Source organism: Sturnira hondurensis, unplaced genomic scaffold (genome assembly GCF_014824575.4).
Source record: "Sturnira hondurensis isolate 20B ecotype Veracruz unplaced genomic scaffold, ASM1482457v3 Scaffold0009733, whole genome shotgun sequence".
Lineage (NCBI taxonomy): Eukaryota > Metazoa > Chordata > Mammalia > Chiroptera > Phyllostomidae > Sturnira > Sturnira hondurensis.
The window spans coordinates 5,602,913-5,621,056 of NW_028082364.1; the positions used below are offsets into that span (position 1 = coordinate 5,602,913).

At 57.8% G+C, this 18,144-nt stretch overlaps 1 protein-coding gene and 2 long non-coding RNA genes across 5 annotated transcripts in view; 1 reads left to right on the forward strand and 2 right to left on the reverse strand.

Moving 5' to 3' along the window:
- Nucleotides 1-1,028: 1,028 nt before the first annotated feature.
- Nucleotides 1,029-3,525, reverse strand: LOC118995017 (uncharacterized). Its single transcript, XR_005068182.1, has 2 exons — nt 2,757-3,525; nt 1,029-2,273 (listed from the first exon to the last, which is right to left on the reverse strand). It is a non-coding gene; the product is annotated as an uncharacterized LOC118995017 (long non-coding RNA).
- Nucleotides 3,526-3,606: 81 nt separating this feature from the next.
- TNRC18 (trinucleotide repeat containing 18) overlaps nt 3,607-18,144 on the forward strand; it is a 78,094-nt gene continuing 63,556 nt past the window's right edge. The window contains exons 1-2 of one of the 3 annotated variants that reach the window (XM_037057889.1): nt 3,607-3,966; nt 5,848-6,280. In XM_037057889.1, the coding sequence (XP_036913784.1) occupies nt 6,094-6,280 (187 nt within the window). In that variant the 5' untranslated portion in view covers nt 3,607-3,966; nt 5,848-6,093. Of the gene's footprint in view, nt 3,967-4,811; nt 5,031-5,336; nt 5,513-5,847; nt 6,281-18,144 lie in introns of those variants that run through there. The other 2 variants (XM_037057891.1, XM_037057890.1) reach the window with 2 other exon arrangements.
- Nucleotides 3,968-5,338, reverse strand: LOC118995018 (uncharacterized). The gene is made up of 3 exons (XR_005068183.1): nt 4,989-5,338; nt 4,679-4,864; nt 3,968-4,467 (listed from the first exon to the last, which is right to left on the reverse strand). It is a non-coding gene; the product is annotated as an uncharacterized LOC118995018 (long non-coding RNA).

Sequence of the window (18,144 nt, forward strand, 5' to 3'; positions counted from 1 at the left end):
TCCACGCGGCCAGTGACCCCGGAGTTTCGGAAAGCGCCGGGTTTGGCCCTGAATAGGGGGGCTGAGCCGGAGGACAAAAGCGCGGCTCGCGGGAGCTGGGCTCAAGGTTGGCTTGTCCTTTAGTTTTAAAACAAAGGGGAAGCATTCTGTCGGTTGGCTCGCCACAGAGCCAGAGCCGGTGACCTGGGAACACACAAAAGGCCTCGCCCCCCGAAGCCCACGCTGGCCGTGGACAAGGGCACAGGCCTGGGCGAATTCTGCGGGAACTGAGGTCTGGGGTTTCGAGGTCCCACCCTCCAGCCGATTTTCCGCTCAGTCAGTACAAAACACACACATACACACACTACGTCAACACTCCTTTTGGCCACGGCTCCCGCCGGGAAGACAGAAGTATGTGGGGGGAGGGGGCGGAAGATGGCGGCCAGACTGCGGGCTGCGCGGCTGTCACCCGCTCTACATTTCAGTGTGGCCCACCAGTGCGAGGAAGGCGTCAGCCTAAAACTGGAAGGCCGGTGAGGGGTGCTCCAGAGGCCCCTGCACGCGGCGAGGGTTTTCGCAGAAGCCCGGGCAGCTCCCACCTCTCGGCCTGGGAATCCGTCCCTCGCCCTAAGATGGCTCCCAGCCGCTGTTTATCCAGCGACTGCGGGGCCACCCGGGTGTGGGGCTGCGGAGGGGGCGCAGATCAGGGCGCGCACAGGACTACCGGGGCGGGCGGTGCCTCGGCGCGGTCCCCACGCACGCTGCAGCTCGACCTGACCTGGCCAGGGCCTGTCCTATCACCCTGTCCCGCGGAGCTGCCACCTCCGCCGGCCCGAGCCCCGCGCCGGAGCCGATTCCGCCGGTGCGGGTGTAAGTGTGTGCGGGGAGGGCGGTGCAAGGGGGCTTGGGGCCACAAAGGCCCAGGAGGAGGAGGTTGGAGCATAGAGCCTGGACGTCCGGAGCCAGGAACCTCGGCCCTAATGAAATACAGGCGCGGTTCACCCCGCCGACTAGGCACACCCTTGGAAAATGCAAACGCCATTGGCAAATCCAGGGCAAACAGGCAGAATTTTTATTAGCAACTAAATGATTTATGGCACACATACCCGGCCGTCACAATTACAGCGTCTTGGAGCATCCAGGAGTGAAAACATTAAACATTTATAAAAATAGGCTTTTGTTATTTTCCACCCCGCAAGCCCTTTGTATTCTCCAATCCCGGCTCTCCCAACATACATTTTTTTTCTTGAGCTATATTAAAATAAAAACATTCCAGATCTAGGGCGGGGATATGGGATGGCGGGGATCAGGGTCTGGGCTCCCAATACTGGAGGGCAACCAGGGGGGTGGGAAGCAACCGGGACTCGGGCGAGGGAGGGTTTACTAGGAAACCAAAAAGGCCTCTGCATAGGACTTGAAGATGGTCGGCGCCCTCGTACGGCCCCTTCCCAAGCCTTGGCTTCCAGCGGCTCGACTGTGTTTATTTTATTTCTGCAGTCATCCCCCTCCCCCCAAGGAACACAGACACAATACCTCCTTTCTTTTAACCCCCCTCTCCTCTCCGTCTTTGCTCCTGCCTGTCCGGGGCTGCAAGGGGAACCTCCCGCTGCCCGGGCCGCCACAGAGACCTGTGCGCCCTGCTCCAAACGCGGCCACCGCCGCTTGTTCCCCTCGGATCCGGCTATTTTCGTTCCTTTCTTTCCTTCTCACTCCTCCCTCCTCCCCGCAGAGCTCCGGCTTCCAAAAGAGGGCAGCCTAGAAACCAGCGCTGGAGGCTTTAGGAAGGGCAACTTGAAACTGTCCTCAAGAGGCTGAACTTTTTTCCCCCCTCAAATTTATACTGGAATTAAATTAGACACCCCACTTTACTCTCGAACCTTAACCCCTCTTTTTTGCTAAAAGTGGTTTAAAGAAAATAGTACAAACGGGCGCTAACTAGCTTATTTTACCCCCTCCAGAAAAGTTGCCTTAAAAATAGATTTTAAAAAATGAAGCTAGCTGTGTGAAAACGCTGAGTCCGCAGCGCGGGGGCTAAAGAGCGGGCTCCTCTTGTTTTAATTAAAATCCAATCATCACGGTGGCTCTCCGAGGCAGGATCGGCAAGGATTTCTGCCCTTCCAAGCTTCCTTTTCAGGGTAGGTAATGCCCAGCCGGGCATGGGTCCCTGCCAAGCTGCGGAGAGGGTGCGGGGGCCCCCCAGGGCGGCCCCTACGACCGTGTCCTCTCTTCTAGCGCCCGCAGCCAAGTAGGTTGCCGCGGGCAGCTCCCGGCGACTCAACCCCGAAAGGATTTTGCTGAAAGCGCAAAATAAAAGTACAAAGTCTGGGGGATTGAGTCTCCCCTCCCCCTCCGGCCACCGCGGCCAGCCAAGCACTTTTTGGGCTTGGCTGCTGCAGTCTCTGAGCTCAACAGTCTCACCCCCCCCCTCGGTCTCGCCCTCCCTGGAGGGGGTGCGGCGAATGGAAGGCGAGAGAGGCCCCCAGCCAAGAGGTTTTTAATATTACACTTTAATAGGTTTCAGAAAGCCCCGTGGAGAAATGCTAATAGGCTGAAATGTCAGAATCGAGAGGGAGTTAGTTCGCACTCAGCCGATCCAATCCTTTTTTCTGCTCTGATTTTTTCTGGGGGGGGGAGGGAAGGGGTGGGGAGTGCCCACGCAGAGAGACTTTGGGGAGGGGCGCGCGGTGCAAAGAGCCGCAGCCCTAGTTGGGGCCTTGGGGGCAGCGCGCCCGGCTCGCGTTTCTATAGGAACCCCTTTTAGAAGATTAGAGACTCACCCGCTGCCGGCCGCCGCGGCCTCTCCAAAATATTAATCAGTAACCATCTGACACCGCATTTCAGGGAGGGACCCGCAGGCCGGGGCTAGGAAAACGGCCTTCTCGCCAGCACATCCTACCCAACCGCGCTGCTGGGGGACAGGGAATGAATCGCTGCTTTGTTTTAAAAGGGGGGGGGGAGGGAGGGAAAGGCAGCCCTAGTCCGTTTTGGCGTCGCCAACGCGCGTTCTATAAGGCGCGCCCCAGGGGAGGTGGGGGGCCGGGGCCCAGGCGCGGGGTGCAGCCGGCCGAGCCCCAGGCCCTTCCCGGCTCACTCGGTTTGTCACCTCCTTCTGCGAGCAGGAAGCTGACAGGCGGCCCATTAAACCGCGCCTTGCAAAGCTCAGGATTGCGGCGACAACCATCTTCCTCTATTTTGATCACTAAGCCCAGACGCTGGGGGAGGGGGGAGGAAAAGGCAGGAGGAGGAGGAGGAGGAGGAGGAAGGGGGGGTGTCCGAGCTGGTGGAGGGGGAGGGCTGCCTAGAAACGGCCCGGAAAAATTCTCACCACCAGTTTTGATCATTCAGCCCCGCCGAGGGGAGCCTGGAAACTGCTGAAGCCCTTTGGTCCGTAATTGGTTTTATAGGAATGGCTGAGGGCCAAGGTGTTTACATGCGCGTGACTGGCGGCGCGCGCGGCCAATGGGTGGCGGCTGGGGGCCGGCCTGGGGGGGAGAGGCGGACCCCGGGGAACAATGCGTGTTTCTTCCGCGAAGAGTGCTCCCCTCCCCCAGCCGCCCCTCCCCCCCGCTGGCTTTTTTTTTTTTTTTTTTTTTAGATCCAGTGAGAGGAACTTGAAAGGGGGGTTGTGTAATGTACCTTTTCCAATCCCGGGCTGTATATGGAGATTTGGGATTCTTTAAACCGGCGCTACCTGGATTTTATTAAAAAGCGGGGAGCTCGGCGGGAGGAAAGCTGGCTTTTCCGGGGGCTGCGGGAGCCGGGCCGCGGGAGGGCGGAGGAGTTGGCGCGCCGAGCGCTCGGCCCGGGGAGCGGTTTTCAACCAAAAAAAGGAAAGGCGGGCAAAAAGTGTGAGGAGGCTGCGGGTGGCGGAGGGGCGCAGCGACCGCGGGATGGCGGGCAGCACGGGCGCGTAGCCGCGCCGGGAGCCGGGGCCGCCACCGGAGTCGCCGTCGCCAGAGTCCGGAGCCCGGAGCCCCGCCGCGCCAGGTACGCCGCCGGGTCGCCCGCCCGTCCCTGGCCGGGCGCGATGGTCTCCAAACTTCTTCAGCGGGTCCTCCACCCCACCTCACCCTCGGGGTGTGCAGAGGGGATCCCTGCAGCTTTCTTGTCCTCGAGAATGGAATCGGGGGCCAGGGCCGGTGAGGCGGTGGCACGCAGGGAGGGGAGAGGGAGAGGCGCTCTTTCCCCCGGCTCTCACTTGAGCCCGCAGCCCAGCTCCAGCCCGCCCAGCCTGGCCTTGGAGCATCGGTTCTTTCTCGGTTCCCTGTAGGCGGCGGGGGAGCCCGAACGCCGAGACGTTTTCGATTATGGGCTGTTTTTAATTAAAAGCCGGAATTCAGCCATTTTAACTATATTTAAGAGGGGGAGAAAGTAGGGAGAGCGTAGCAGAGCTCGCAGATGGCCGAGCCAGCTTCTCTGCCAGAGCGAGGGTGTTCCGGGGGGCTCCACCTCGACTTCCCCAAAGTGGGGCATGACCTGAAGTGCTGCCTTTTAAAAGAAAGACACACAAGGACGTTTTTTAAAAATCACGGGAAGCTCATCGCCTTAAGACATCTATCCTAGGATGTGGCGATCTTAGATTTTTCCAAAGTAAATGCGGATCTGGTAACCAGAGCCTGAAGGGAGAGAGCGAGGGAGGGAGAGAGGGAGGAAGGGAATAAGGGGGTGGCTGTAACCAAAACAGGGTTAAAATGACCACCTTTAGCAAAGTTATGGAGGAAGGCTGGAGGGGGGAAGCCGGGGGTGGGGTGGGGTGGGAGCTGGTGGCCAAGGGGTCAGCAGCTCGCGGCGCGGGGCATTGGGCGGGCACCGGGGAGTCGGTGGCTTCGGCGTGATCGGCAGCTCTAGGAGTGCCCCGGCCTCCCGGAATCAGGGATCCAAGCTGCTGCGGGCAGACAGGGAGCGAGGGTCGGGTTGGCTCCAAGACCCCCCTCCCGACCCCAAGGGAATAGGCAACCGACAAATCTTTTAAACAAACAGCTGTAAACTGGAACTACAGAGGGATTTACCCAACGCTGGGGGAGGCGCCCCTCGGTGCGAAGGTTTTCTTTGTAGGTTATTTTGGGGTTGGGGGAGGCTAGAGTAGCAGCCAGGCTCTTGAGCCCCTTCCGTCCTCCGACGCCCCCCAAATCCCGGGTTCCAGGCCACGTCTTCGGGACGCAGGATTCCCAGGCCAGGGCGCTGGAAAATGAAACCAAAGCTTGTTTGGAAGGATTCTTTTCAGTTCTCAGGCGAGAATGCCACGTCTCCGGTCCTCGGACTCAGACTTTGCGACTCACAGTGCCCTGAGGGGGGGCGGCGAAGCCCTTGAAAAATAATAAACCCGCTTTGCACCCTCTCTCCCGAAAAATCCACGAGTTCGGCGCCTCAGAACGAACTGAGGGAAACTAAACTAAAAAAAGGAAGGCGAGGGCCCCCAAAGGTTAAATATTAAACTTTCCCGATCAGATAGTGTCACGATCTGCTCTTGGAAAGGTTTCACGGTTTGAAACCCCAGAGCGTGTGACGTCCAGGAATCAAACACTCTTCGGAGGTTTGTATTTTCGCGGTCCGGGTGCCTCCGAGGGGCCTTCCCCACTTTGGCGAGGCCCGGTGAACCGCCGAGGCAGAGGCGGGCTGGGGCGCAGCGCGCCACCGATCGCTTTCCGAGTCGCGGCCCCGGGAGCCTGAAGCCGTCAGTGGAAGGAGTATGGATTTTTGCGTTTTATGGAAAAGGGGCTACTCCCGAATTTATTTCTGGCCACCAGATCTGCAGCTCTCAATCCCGAACAGAAGAACGACTTTCTGAAACTTGTTTATTTTTTTTCTTCCCCTTTTTTCTTTTCTCTCTTCTGTTTCTTCCGCGGCCCGTCTCCTCTCTCTCGCAAGACGCCGAGTGCGCCGCCTCGCGCAGCTCCGCCTGGCCGCCTGGAGGAGCCCCACCGCCTGCAGCCTGTGCGCCCGGGGCCGCGGGCCCGCCGCAGAGCGCAAGCCCCGCTGGCCGCCGCCGCCATGCATGCCGCGGAGCCCCCACCGCCCGAGGACTCTGGGACTACGCCGAGGCCGAACTTTTAGGTTCCGCTGAGCGAGGCCCGCGGGCCGGGTGGGGGGCTGGCCGTGGCACTCCCGCGGAGGATGGATGGCCGAGACTTCGGGCCTCCGCGGTCCGTGCACGGCCCCCCGCCGCCGCTGCTGTCCGGCTTGGCGATGGACAGCCATCGCGTGGGCGCGGCCACGACAGGACGCCTGCCCGCTTCGGGCTTGCCGGGCCCGCTGCCGCCCGGGAAGTACATGGCGGGCCTCAATCTCCACCCGCACCCGGGTAAGTGCCCTGCGTCCTGGTCGCCCCCGCTTGTACCCCCGGGATCCGGGGGAGGGGTGCCAGGGAAGTACTGTGGGGCCTGTTCTCGGGCGTTTGCGACGGGAGTGCGGCACTATCCTCTCTCCCGGCGGATTCATGGGGTTGCGGGCCGTTTCAGCTTCCGAGGTGGGGAGACCCTGGAACTGGGGCGAGGCAATCCAGGAGGCGCCGGTGTAGGGGTGGAGGTAGGCTCCGCTGCCTCCTCCGGCGCGCGGGGTTCTCCCAAGGCGCATTTCTCTGCCGCAATTGGAGTCACCGGGGATGAGCCCAACTCCCGAATCCCTGCGGCTGAGGCTGGGCTGGAGTTTTCAAAATTTGGACGAGAAAAGCACAAGCCAGCCCCACACCCTTTGAAACATCTGTTCCCAGAGCTCGAATCTATTTCTTGGCAAGCGCCCTTGCCAGAGCCCGTGGGCCCCGGGTTCGGTTTCTAGCTCTTCCACTTGCGCCGCGCGGGGTCTCCGGCCCGCCGCGAGCGCCTGAGTGTTCCGGGAGGACGGGAAACCCAGCCCTGGGACCTTGGCCTGCGGCGGGTGGGCGGCGGTCCTTGGGAGACCCCTCCAGAAGGAGAACGGCAGTCTTGGGACCCACACCCTGGTAGGAGAGCAGCGACTCTGGCCCCGGGGACCCCTCGTACTCCGGCGGGAGGGCACGCGCGCGGCGGGCATGCAGAAAGTGGGCCGCTGCCACCCCAAAGCTGAGGGAAGGAAGCGCTACGGGAGCAGATCCGGCCAGGCTAGAGCGGCGGAGGGAAAATCTAAGTCTGACATTAGTCATAGAGGGAGGTGACCGACAAGGCTCGGCCGCCTTCGCCATTTCCCAAGAGGGGCTGCCCAGGCTCCGTGAGGACGGCTCCGGGGAGGGGAAGGTCGCCCCGGCGGCCGCGGCCGCTCCAGTCGCGCGCGGTGGGAAGGCAATTGCGGGCCCCTCCAGACCTGCGGCCGACCTCTGCGCCAGCCCGGGTCCCTCCTCCCGGCTGCCTCCGCCCTCTGTGTCCGGCGTCCCACATTTCAACTTTTGGAGAATTCACCTCTCCTACTCCGAAATGTAGTCTAGGGTGCTTGTGATTTCTTGGGGAGCCCCCGACGCTCTTCTCGGCCTTGGGGTCTTAGAGGGGACACCTTCTGTCACTGCGCCGCCTGGGCCCTGCCCCATTGACCCTGCCTCTCCGCCGCGCTCGCCGTTTTTGCCTATCTCTTCGGGTTTTCTCCTGTAACTTTTCAGGAACCGGAGTCCCGAGACTCCGCGGGACAAAGGACCTTTGTGAGGCGCCGGGCGGGGGAGGGGCGGCGCGGGGGCCAGGAGCGCGGAGATCCCAGCCGGCGGGGTTTGAGGACCAGGTCGCAGCCCCGGGGCGAGTGTCCCCGGAAAGTGGGGGGCTGCATTCCGCCCCGGGGGGCCACCAGGAGGACAACGGGAAGGGACTCCCGGGAAGGATGGGTTGTACCTGGGGTACAAAAGGCCGCTGGAGCCGTTCCCTTTTGTGCGCCCACAGAGGCGGCAGTAATTTTTGTTTGCGTGTCGTTCGAACTCATCCGGTCTCCGGGACTGTCTGGGGTGGTAGCATGGGTTCGCCGCCTGGGAACCTGGCTGGGTCTTCCCCGCCCGCAGGGCCCTCGCTCGCCTTCCGAAAGTCAGGGTTTGAGAGGGCGCTGCGGCCTCGGAGTCTCGGGTCTGGCTGCGGCGGGCACAGGCCAAGCGCCTTTATCCGAAGCAGTGAAAACAGCCACTGCTCCTGTGGCGCCCGGCCTAACCGCGGCGGCCCGACTGCCCGACGCCCATTAGGTGGATGGGGAAGCTGAGGCGGGAGATGGGAAGCGACCTGGGGCAGGCGGGCAGGACCGGGAACCAGTGGGAGGCGGCCGCAGAGGCCTGTCTCTCGCCTCCGCGTCCGGCGCTGCCGGACTTCTGCGTGCTCAGCGGCTGAGGTCACGGAGGAAACAGCAGGCGACTCAGGAATCGCCTCCCGCCGCCCGGGGAGGGAAGGCCCAGAGTCACTCCTGGGGCCGGACTCCCAGGGGAGGGAAAGATAGGGGGCTTGCCGCCCCCACGTGGAACGGCCTCACGGAGACCTCGGACCCCAGGCCGACCACGCTCAGAACGGAGTCCTGTGCTAACTCATCCCTTGGGCTGGGGAGCTGCCCCCCCCCCACCACACACACATGGCTTGGGTGGGGCCCGGTTTGCAAATTCCTCTGCTCAGCTGCCCTCCCCCTCTTTTTATGGGGTGCAGGTGTTAAATTTTCCCTTTCAACACCCTCGCCTTCTTGGCTGTCAGGTTCTTAGGTTGGGCCAGCTTTATCAGCCCCATCTTTGTTTATTTTTACACTGGGAAGACCAGAGAGGCCAAGCCATTTGCCCTGAGTCCCACAGCAAGGCAGGGGCTACCCTGGTCACTTCCGACTCCAGTCCACTCCGGACTCCGGGGTGGGTGGGGTCCTAGTGAGGTGAGGAGACTCCTAGGTGGAGGGAGCTGCCCCGGGAGGGCTCACATTGCGAGGGGCCCTGGGGCTGCCCTGGGTGCTAGCAGGTGTGGCACCCCTTCCAGGTTGGTCTGTCTCTGTGAGCCAGGTTCTTGGGAGGAGCTGCCTTCTGCTTCAGGGGTCTAGGCCAAAGAACTTGGCTGTGGCCTCTGTAGCAGCAGGGGAGAAATCAAGAATAACTGGGATTTGGGGTAAAGGGTGGTCCTTACCTTTCCTGTAACCTTGAGTATGGTTGTGTTTGGGGGTCCCTAAATGTTCACAGGTGAGATTAAAATGGACAAGTGACAACTCCCTGACAGGCTTGCCTCTCTGCTTTGGGGTCGGGAGGCTGGGACTCGGTCCTCAGTTGCAATGAAAGAGCTATTAGCAGAATTTTGTATTTGGACATTGACTCCCCCTGCCCTCCGGCCCAAGGCTGGGACATGTGGAGGGGGATGGGAACTGAGGAGGGGGGTGGGAACCGAGGAGCCGGGTGGGAGGCCTTGCACTTTGCACTGGTCGGTGGACAATAGGGGGCCCGCAGCTTTCTCCGAGTCTATCAGCTCCATCTGTGGAATCCAGCCCCACAGCCTGCTGGGATGGATTTGAAAAGGTTAGTCAGTGCGCTGGCTGGCTCGGTGATGTGATCCCAGAGATAAGGGAGATTTGCTGGGTGCTTCCTTCTCTGGCCTGGGGGAGGTTCTGGAATCTGGAAGCCCCGCTCCCTGGCTCTCCGAGCCTCCTGGTTCTTTAGCACTTTCTCTCCTGGCTTGTTCATTTACTCAGTGAACGATTTCCAAGTGCGTCCTGCATGCCACGTGCTGCTCTCGCCCCCAGGGATCCAGCAGGGACCCAGCAGACAGAGATCTTGGCCTTCGTCAGAACTGGAGCCCTAGTGTGGGGCAGGCAGGAAACACGGATTAGGGAGGGAAGTCATTTTAAATGGAGATGCAGGCCTCGGAGGCCAGGGAGCGCCGAGGGTCTCTTTTTGCCGCAGCCGTGAGGGCCTGTGAGCCTGAGAATGCCTGGCTTGGGGGGGAGGTGTGCTGGGGTGGGGAGAGCAGGAGAAGGTTCGGACCTGTAATGAGGTCTTGGGATTTCAAGCTGTGAGGTGAGAGAAGGCAGTGAGGGGGTTTAGATGGAGAGAGTGACTGAGTGACTCAGGTTGAGGGGTGTTTTATAGCAGGGGTTCCCCAGCTTCCAGGCTACGGGGCTGTGGTACCAGTCAGGGCCTGGTAGGAACCAGGCCAAACAGCAGGAAGTGAGCTTGAACGTGATGCGCTTAAATCACCCCAAATCTCCCCAGCCCCCCAGGCTCCCCCTCCCGTCTGTGGAAAAATTGTCTTCCAGGGAACTTGTCCCTGGTGCCAGAAAGGTTGGGGATCGCTGTCTTACAGAACTGGTCTGGGCTCTTAAAAAATGTCAGTGGCTTGCAGGACTGCAGGAAGGCCAGGAATTGTTCCTGATTACCAGACACACACACACACACACACACACACACACACACACAATGTGGCAGCAAAAGGCAGTGGAAGGCCCTTGATTGGATCTTGGGTCAGGGGAGAAATGGCCCGAAAGGATATCAGCGGGGCAGTTGGCGAAATCGGAATGTGGACCGTAGACAAGCTGATGGGAGCTAGTCAATATCATGCTTCATTCAGTCCATAACCATATCACGCTTATGTAAGAGAACGTCCTTGCTCTCAGACAGGGCGAGCCCTGGAGCGTTGTGGGGTGGGGGTGGGGGGCGTGCGGTCTGCAGCTTGCTCCAGGGATGGCCTGGGAGGAGAGGGAGAGTGAGAGCTGTGCGGTTCGTGTGCCGTGTGGGACACAGTGGCGCTTCGGACGACGTCAAGAGTCCCACGCAGGGCCAGACAGCAGTTCACAATTGCCAGACCTAGGGAAGGTCCCCTGGACGTCCATTATACTATTTCAAACTTTTTCCCCAGTTTGAAGTTATTTCAGTGTGGGTTGCTGGCTGGAGACAGGCTGGTGGTAGACAGGGGGAGAAGTGGGTGCCTGGAGGCTTTGGGGAGGTGACATGACTGGAAAGGGAGGCTGCAGGTGGCCAGTGTGTGGGGCTTTGTGGGGGCTGGGCTGCTAAGAGATGCGGAGGGGCAGAGGGGGCACACAGCGGATTTTTGGAAAGTGTTACTTGCGGAGCAATGGGGAGGGCCCGATTTGGGGATTTGGGGGGAGGGCCGTGACTGGTTGTTCTTGCATTGCATGTGGCCAGCGTGGCACATGCCCTCCGCTTCTGGCCCAGACCCAACTTGCAATCTGATCTGACCTCACTCCCACCTGGTGACGTGTGCTCCTGTCTTCCACCCAGGCCCCAGCCCCATCACTGGGGTATGCCTGCCCTTTACTTCCCAGCCCAGTTTTTGAGAGACCTGGTGGGAGCCACTTCCAGCCAACGCAGTCCCCAGGGGCTGCTGGGACTCCTGGCCAGCGGTCAGTATTGGCCCCCAAGGCTAGGGTCCTTAGCATACCAACTGCCCACCGAGGCCTGGCCTCCCACTTTGCGGGAGGTCAAGCCATGAGGTGGGAACCACCAAAGCCCTCCACACCTTTGCAGGCCGTGGACATCCCCCATGTCTGCCCCCAGGATTCCCTCCTGAGCTCATGGACGTGAAGGACCCTCCGCCTGAATTCAGAAACTCACTTCCCACACGCTGACTCACAGTCTTGCACATTCTGGGCTCTCGTAAGTCAGCTGAGGTTGGTGTCCAGCCGTGTCCTACCCAGCAGTGTCCAGGTGAGACAGGGTGGCCTGGAGGCTGAGTTCAGAGAGCTGGGGTGTAGACCTGGCCCCTCTACTTCCTGGCTGTGTGATGGTTCTCTAAAAGCCTTAATGCTCTCCTCTGTGAAATGGGCCCATGAGTGGCCCAGTCGCATTCATTGGACTGTGAAGTTGGAGTGAGCGCGTGCAGGCAGGTGCCTGGCACAGTTGCAGCCCTCTGCAAAAGTGACAGCAGAGCGACCATTGTCATTGGCAGTGGTCTTTGACTTCAGACTCGGGGAGGCTGCGCCTTCGTCCAGACGTTGCTGAGGTCCACAGGCACCCTAGACTCCAGTTTCCCGGTGTGTGTGTGTGCATGCGCGTGTGTGTGTAGCAGCAGCAACTATGCTGTACAAAGCTTCGATCGTGAATGTTTGGTTCATTGAATTCTCACAATACGTACTCACCCACGTGCCCACCAGCCAGCTCAAGGTCTCGACCCCTGCGGCACCCTGAGGGCTCCCCGGCTTGCTCTCTGGTCACCGCCCACTCCCACCGTCATTTCTATTGCCGTAGATTTGCCTGTTCGAGAACTTCCTGTGCAAATGGAATCCTTTCGCTCGACACAATGTTGTGAGGTTCGCCCACTGGTTGATTTCTTTTTGCTGCCCAGCATCTGACCCGGTGTAGGGTGGGTGTTTGTCCTCCCATCTGTGGAGGGACACTTACTGAGGTTGTTGGCAGTGTTTGCTATAAAGAGAACAGCTCTGAAGGTGGCCTCTCCGGCCACGTAGGTACACTTTTCCCTGGATGCGTTTCTGGTACGCACCGAGGCGCATTGACTGGTGGGGGCGCCACTGTGCGCCCTCCCTGCCCCACTCCCGTGGCTCCCTGGCCTCGTCAGTGTGCGACGTCATCAGTTGCTCAGAATTCCGTTCACGTTGGTGAGCGTGTAGTAGTATTTAAGGGTGTGTGTGTGTTTAAACCTTTTTCCTCATTTATTGTAAGCTTTATCGAGAAGTACTTCGTATACCATAAAACCCACCCATTGAAAACAGTGAGTTCTGCTTTATGCTGAGTATAAACTTTAGAAGGAAAGTCACGCATCATTTACAAAGTCAAGTAGTGTCCCTGGCCGGTGTGGCTCAGTGGGTTGGAGGGTCGTCCAGTAAACCACAGGGTTATGGGTTTGATTCTTCTTCTTTTTTTTAATCTTTAGAAGGGAAGGAGAGAGGGAGAGAAATATCAATGTGTGGTTGCCTCTCGTGTGTCCCCTGCTGGGAACTGGCCTGCAACCCAGGCATGGGCCCTGACTGGGAATCGAACTGCGATCCTCTGGTTCCCAGGCCCGAGCTCAATTCACTGAGCTACACTAGCCAGGGCTATGGGTTTGATTTTTGATCAGGGCACGAGCCGGGTTACGGGTTTGGTCCCCGATGTGTCTCTCCCACACTGCCTCCCCCTCCCTTCCCCGCTCTCTAAGATCAATAAGCATGTCCTCAAGTGGGGATTAAAAAAAAGAAAGAAAGAAGGAAAAGTCAAGTAGCGTCGCAAGAGTTCTGAAGAAGCCCGACAGTTCCCTGCCTCGTGTCTCCCAGTCTGGAGTCCCACTTTGTAAAAACCCTTGGCTCTTCCTTTTGGCTTTTTCATCCATATTTCTAAAGAGTAACCTGCTGCTACTGCTGGTCATGTCCCAGCTTTGGGATTTCCTGCTGTCTTTTATGGAAGGTGACAATTTTGCACAGACTGAGTCTAAATCATGACTCCCTTTCATTGGTGGGAGACGAGGGCGGGTTTCTTTGCCGTTTGTACCTTGGTTTTCTCGTCTGTGAAATGGGGGTAATAATGGTATTTCATGAGATTTTTGGGAGGGTTGAATAGTTATGAAGACAAATCATTTAGTGTCAAATACAATAAGCCCTTAGTAAATGTTGTTATTATACCCTCCATGTGTATTTCTTCTATTCTCTAAATATAGGTGAAATACCCTTAAACTAGTTTTGGTTTTATGGCTTTAGCTTTGTGACTGACTATGGTTTACATTTGAGCCAAGAGGGGCTCTGCTGGTCAGATTCCTGCTGGGATCTGACCCCCTTGTGGGGTTTATTTATTTCCTGTAGTTAGTAGTTGCCTCTTTTTTTCCTTTTAATTTGCTTGTTTTTGTTTTTGTTTTTTTGTTTTTAGAATTTCTCGGTACACGTTTCATTCGGTCACATCTGTGGAATGAGCTTCCTCTTTCTCCTCTTGGAGATTTATTTCCTGGCATTTTCCACCCTCCTGCTCTGGTCTGGTTTGCCTGGTGCTGGGGCCCGTGACCCTTTGCCTCTCTGTTGTTTCAGATCTGTTTCCTGATTTCCATGCGTCCCTTCCTCCTGCTTTACTTTTTGTTTGGTGGGAGCACACCCTGCAGTGGCCTTCTGTGCAAGTATGCCCCCAATGCCCTTCTGCTACCATCACGCTGGACTGGCATTTTGGAAATAATTTTTCCTTGGTGTTCTGAAGTAATTGCAACACTACCTTTTAAACTCCAATGTAACTTTTGAGGAGGGTTGCTGGTATTTCTTGATCTTTGGATGTGAACTTTTCTCTTCTAACTTTTTCCAAATGCTCGACATCTTTTGCAACTATGTCACAGTTAGGAGCACGGGCTCTGAAATTCACATCCATGCTCCCGGGGCGGGGCGGCCTCGGACAACACGTTGCCTAACCCCGAGTGTACTTCGGTTTCCTCTTTTGTAAAATGAATAATAGCCTGCACTTACCTTTTATGGTTTAGACGAGGACTAAAGCATTTATAAGAATGTAAATACCTGGAACATTGCTTGGCGCGAAGCAAGCCTCGTGGATGTTATGATGGTCGTTATTCTTTGATCGCCGGCATTACGAAATTTCACGTGGACTTGCCTCGCGCCGGGCCGGGCCCCTTTGGACGTTCTGTTCAGGTGCTCCGTAAACCAGATCGATCTGGAAACAGAGCCTTCAGTCTGGAAACTTTTTGAACTTACTGATAGTTTTGTGCGTGTTTCCTAATTTCCTTCCCAGCATTTTTGCTCTTCTCTCTAGTACCGTCAGCTAAGGGCTCCCCCAAACCTATGGTCAGCTTTTGTTCTCCGTCCCAACCCGCTGTGTTTCTCCTGCTTTCTCGCTGATGACCTCAACGTGTTCTTCCAGCCCTGCAGGTCAGCTTCTAATTAGGTGTCACCTTTTCAGTTTCTAGGAATTGTCTCTTATACTCTGGATACCTGCCCCCCTCTCCCCCCTCGCCCCTCTCCCCCTCTCCCCTCCCTTTCCCCCTCCCCCCCTCCCCCTCCCCCATATCCCTTTCCTTCTCTTCCTTCCTTTTTTAAAAAAAATTAGTTTATTTATTTATCTTTAGAGGGGAAGGGAAGGAGAGAGGGAGAGAAATATNTCTGGATACCTGCCCCCCTCTCCCCCCTCGCCCCTCTCCCCCTCTCCCCTCCCTTTCCCCCTCCCCCTCTCCCCCTCCCCCATATCCCTTTCCTTCTCTTCCTTCCTTTTTTAAAAAAAATTAGTTTATTTATTTATCTTTAGAGGGGAAGGGAAGGAGAGAGGGAGAGAAATATCAATGTATGGTTGCCTCTGGTATGTCCCCTGCTGGGAGTTGGCCTGCAACCCAGGCATGTGCCCCGACTGGGAATCGAACCGCGATCGTCTGAGTCGCAGGCCCCCACTCAATCCACTGAGCTACACCAGCCAGGGCTAAACTTTTAAAAATTGTTGTTCCAGTACAATTTTTTGCCTTTTCCCCCCACCCCCCCACCCCAGCTCTCTCCACCTCCCTCCCCTTGTTGTCCGTGTGTCCTTGATACTTGTTCCTGCAAACCCTTCACCTTTCCCCCCTGTAATCCCCTCCCCTCTGGTCACTGTCAGCCTGTTCTCAATTTTCTTTCTTGTTTTAAAATGTTGACTTTTATTGGGGTGACATTGGTGAGTAAAAAACGAGGTGGGTTTCAGCCGTAGAATTCTGGGACGCGCCACCTGCATTCTGTTTTGACAGCATCCTGTTCTTACTTTGTACGAACATTCTTTCTCACCACTTTCAGGATACTCTGTTTCCACCCCCCTGGCGTTTTCTTCTCTCCTGCATTGCTTATCTTCCTCTCAGTCTCTCTTTTTTCTCGCTTGTCTTTCCTGGTAGAGACCCCATGGGGGTCTGGTGATGGACTCTGTGCTGTCTCTCTTTTTTAAAAAAATATTTTATTTATTTGTTTTTAGAGAGAGAGGATGGGAAGGAGAAAGAGAGAGAAACATCAATGTGTGGTTGCCTCTCACATGCCCCCTACTGGGGACCTGGCCTGCAACCCAGGTGTGTGCCCTCACCGGGAATTGAACCGGCGACCCTTGGCTTCACGGGCCTGTGCTCAATCCACTGAGCTACCCAGCTAGGGCTGTGCTGTCTCTTTAGGTTGAAGAAAAGCACTGACAAGCCGATGGCACTCAGGTCTGGGGGACACTCAGGTCTGGGGGACACTCAGGTCTGGGGGTGGGACTCGCAGGCCCCGCATGTGGGTCTTTTCTTCCTGACTCAGTCTCCCCAGTGGGCAAGGCCCTGTTTCCTGCCTTCAGGGAGTTTGTCTGTTTGGTTGTTTGTCTTTAATCCTCATCCGAGGACACACTTCTTCATTTTACTTTATTTATTTATTTTAAAAAGATTTTAATTCATTTATTTTTAGAGGAAAAGGGAAGGAGAGAAGGAGAGAAATATCAATGTGTGGTTGCCTCTCGTGCGTCCCCTGCTGGGAACTGGCCTGCAACCCAGGCATGTGCCCTGACTGGGAATCGAACCGCGATCGTCTGGTTCACAGGCCTGTGCTCGATCCACTGAGCTACACCAGCCAGGGCCACACTTCTTTATTTGAGAGAGAGGGCAAGGGAGGGCGAGGGAGAGAAACATCACTGTGAGAGAGGAGCATTGCTGGGGTGTCTCCTATGTGCCCAGATCAGGGACTGAACCCCCCCGGGGCCCGAACCCAAACCTAGGCCTGAGCGCTGACTGGCCATCCAACCCGCCACCCTTTGGTTTATGAGACGTGAGACAGCTCACAGACTGCGGAGCTGTGCCAGCCAGCCCTGCCTGCACACAGCTGAAACCCCGTCACCCCTCTCCCCAGAGCTAAGTGAGGTTGGAGCTTGGTGTTCGGTCCTGAGTTCTGTTGGTCCCACCCCAATCCGGAGAGACAAGCCTTGTGGGGGGCCCTCCACACACCCCCCTGCCCCTGTCTGCACCCTCACTTGAAAAGGGCCGTCGGAGGAATGCCTGGTTGCTGATGGCTCCCTGCTCTCAGCTCAGGTTCCAGTTTCCCACCGCCCTGCCCGGCCAAGTCACACACCCCTGTCCCCCTCGCTTTCCCGCTTGCAGAGTGGTGGGACAGTCGTCTCCATTCCTCTCTGGTCTTCTCTCCTTTTTAAATCCCATGACTGTCATTCTCGTGAGGTTCTGGCTTTTGGGGAAGGATTCGTCTCGTCAGAGGCTCTGCGCCCCCTCTTCTTGGGGTCACCCCCTCTCCTTTGGGGTGGTGCCTGGGAGGCGTCGGCCTTCCCCACTCTGCCTCCTCCCTGGCCTGGAAGCAGGAGTTCCTGGAAGGCCCGCCCTCCATCCCAGCCTCTTCCTCCAGGCCCAGATCCCCTTTGTGGGGGTAAAGCAAATGTATGGGGAAATCCTCTGTAATTGCTTTAGAATTGAGACGTCTGGGGACCTGGGGTGGACGCATTTGCATATCACTGTGACCTTGCCCATCCTGGGGGCTCTGGGGTTCCCGTTACTTAGGTTTGAGGACCCACGTGGTGGGCTGGGCGCTTGGTTGAGGAAAGTCAAAAGGGCTTTTGCACCGGGAGCCCAAATTCCGGAATGGGGAGGGCTGGCGTCAGACCCTGTTGCCCTTCTCAGGCTGTGACCTCTGCGGGGGGGCGGGGGGGGCGGACCTGCGGGTCACGGGATGCTAAAAGATGCCTGCTGGGATCTGACCCCCTTGTGGGGGTGGGGTCCCTGGGCGGCGTGAGGGAGTGGGAAGGGCAGCGAGGGGTGGGTTGTCTGGGCGGGCCTCCCGCCTCCCGCCTCCCGCAGGCCAGCCCCCAGGCCCCGCTGGGTCCCTCCCCTGCTGACAGTCAGGTTGGTCTAGCCTGGTGGTTCGCAGGCTCTTGGCAGCTGCTGCAGTTCCCGGGTGTCCTCTCGACTTGGAACGTCGGCATTCCTAGCCCCTCGGCCAGTCTGCCACCAGGATGAGAGCGCGGGGACGGTCCGGGCGGCAGCCACAGGTCCAGAGGCCAAGCCGTAGCACCAATATTGTGCGGGGTAAGGCATCCCCCCCCCCAACCTCCGTCCCCCCCTACCCCGTCCTGTCCCCTGGGAGAGAGGATTGCCTCGAAGCGGAGAACACGGGGATGGCCCCAGCCTCCGCTCTGTACTTGCTCGCTGCCTTCACTTTGCGTTAGGGGAAAGTAAGGCCCAGACAGGTCGTATTGCCTTTCCAGGGTCACACAGTGCGTCCCTGAAGGGCCCAGGAGTACGGCCTGAAAGAAGGCAGGGGCCAGAGAGGAGGGAGGGGCATTGGTAGGAATTTTTCTTTCTCTTCCTTTTTCCTTTCTTGGCTGATTTTAATTTATTTACTAGTTTTGGGTTT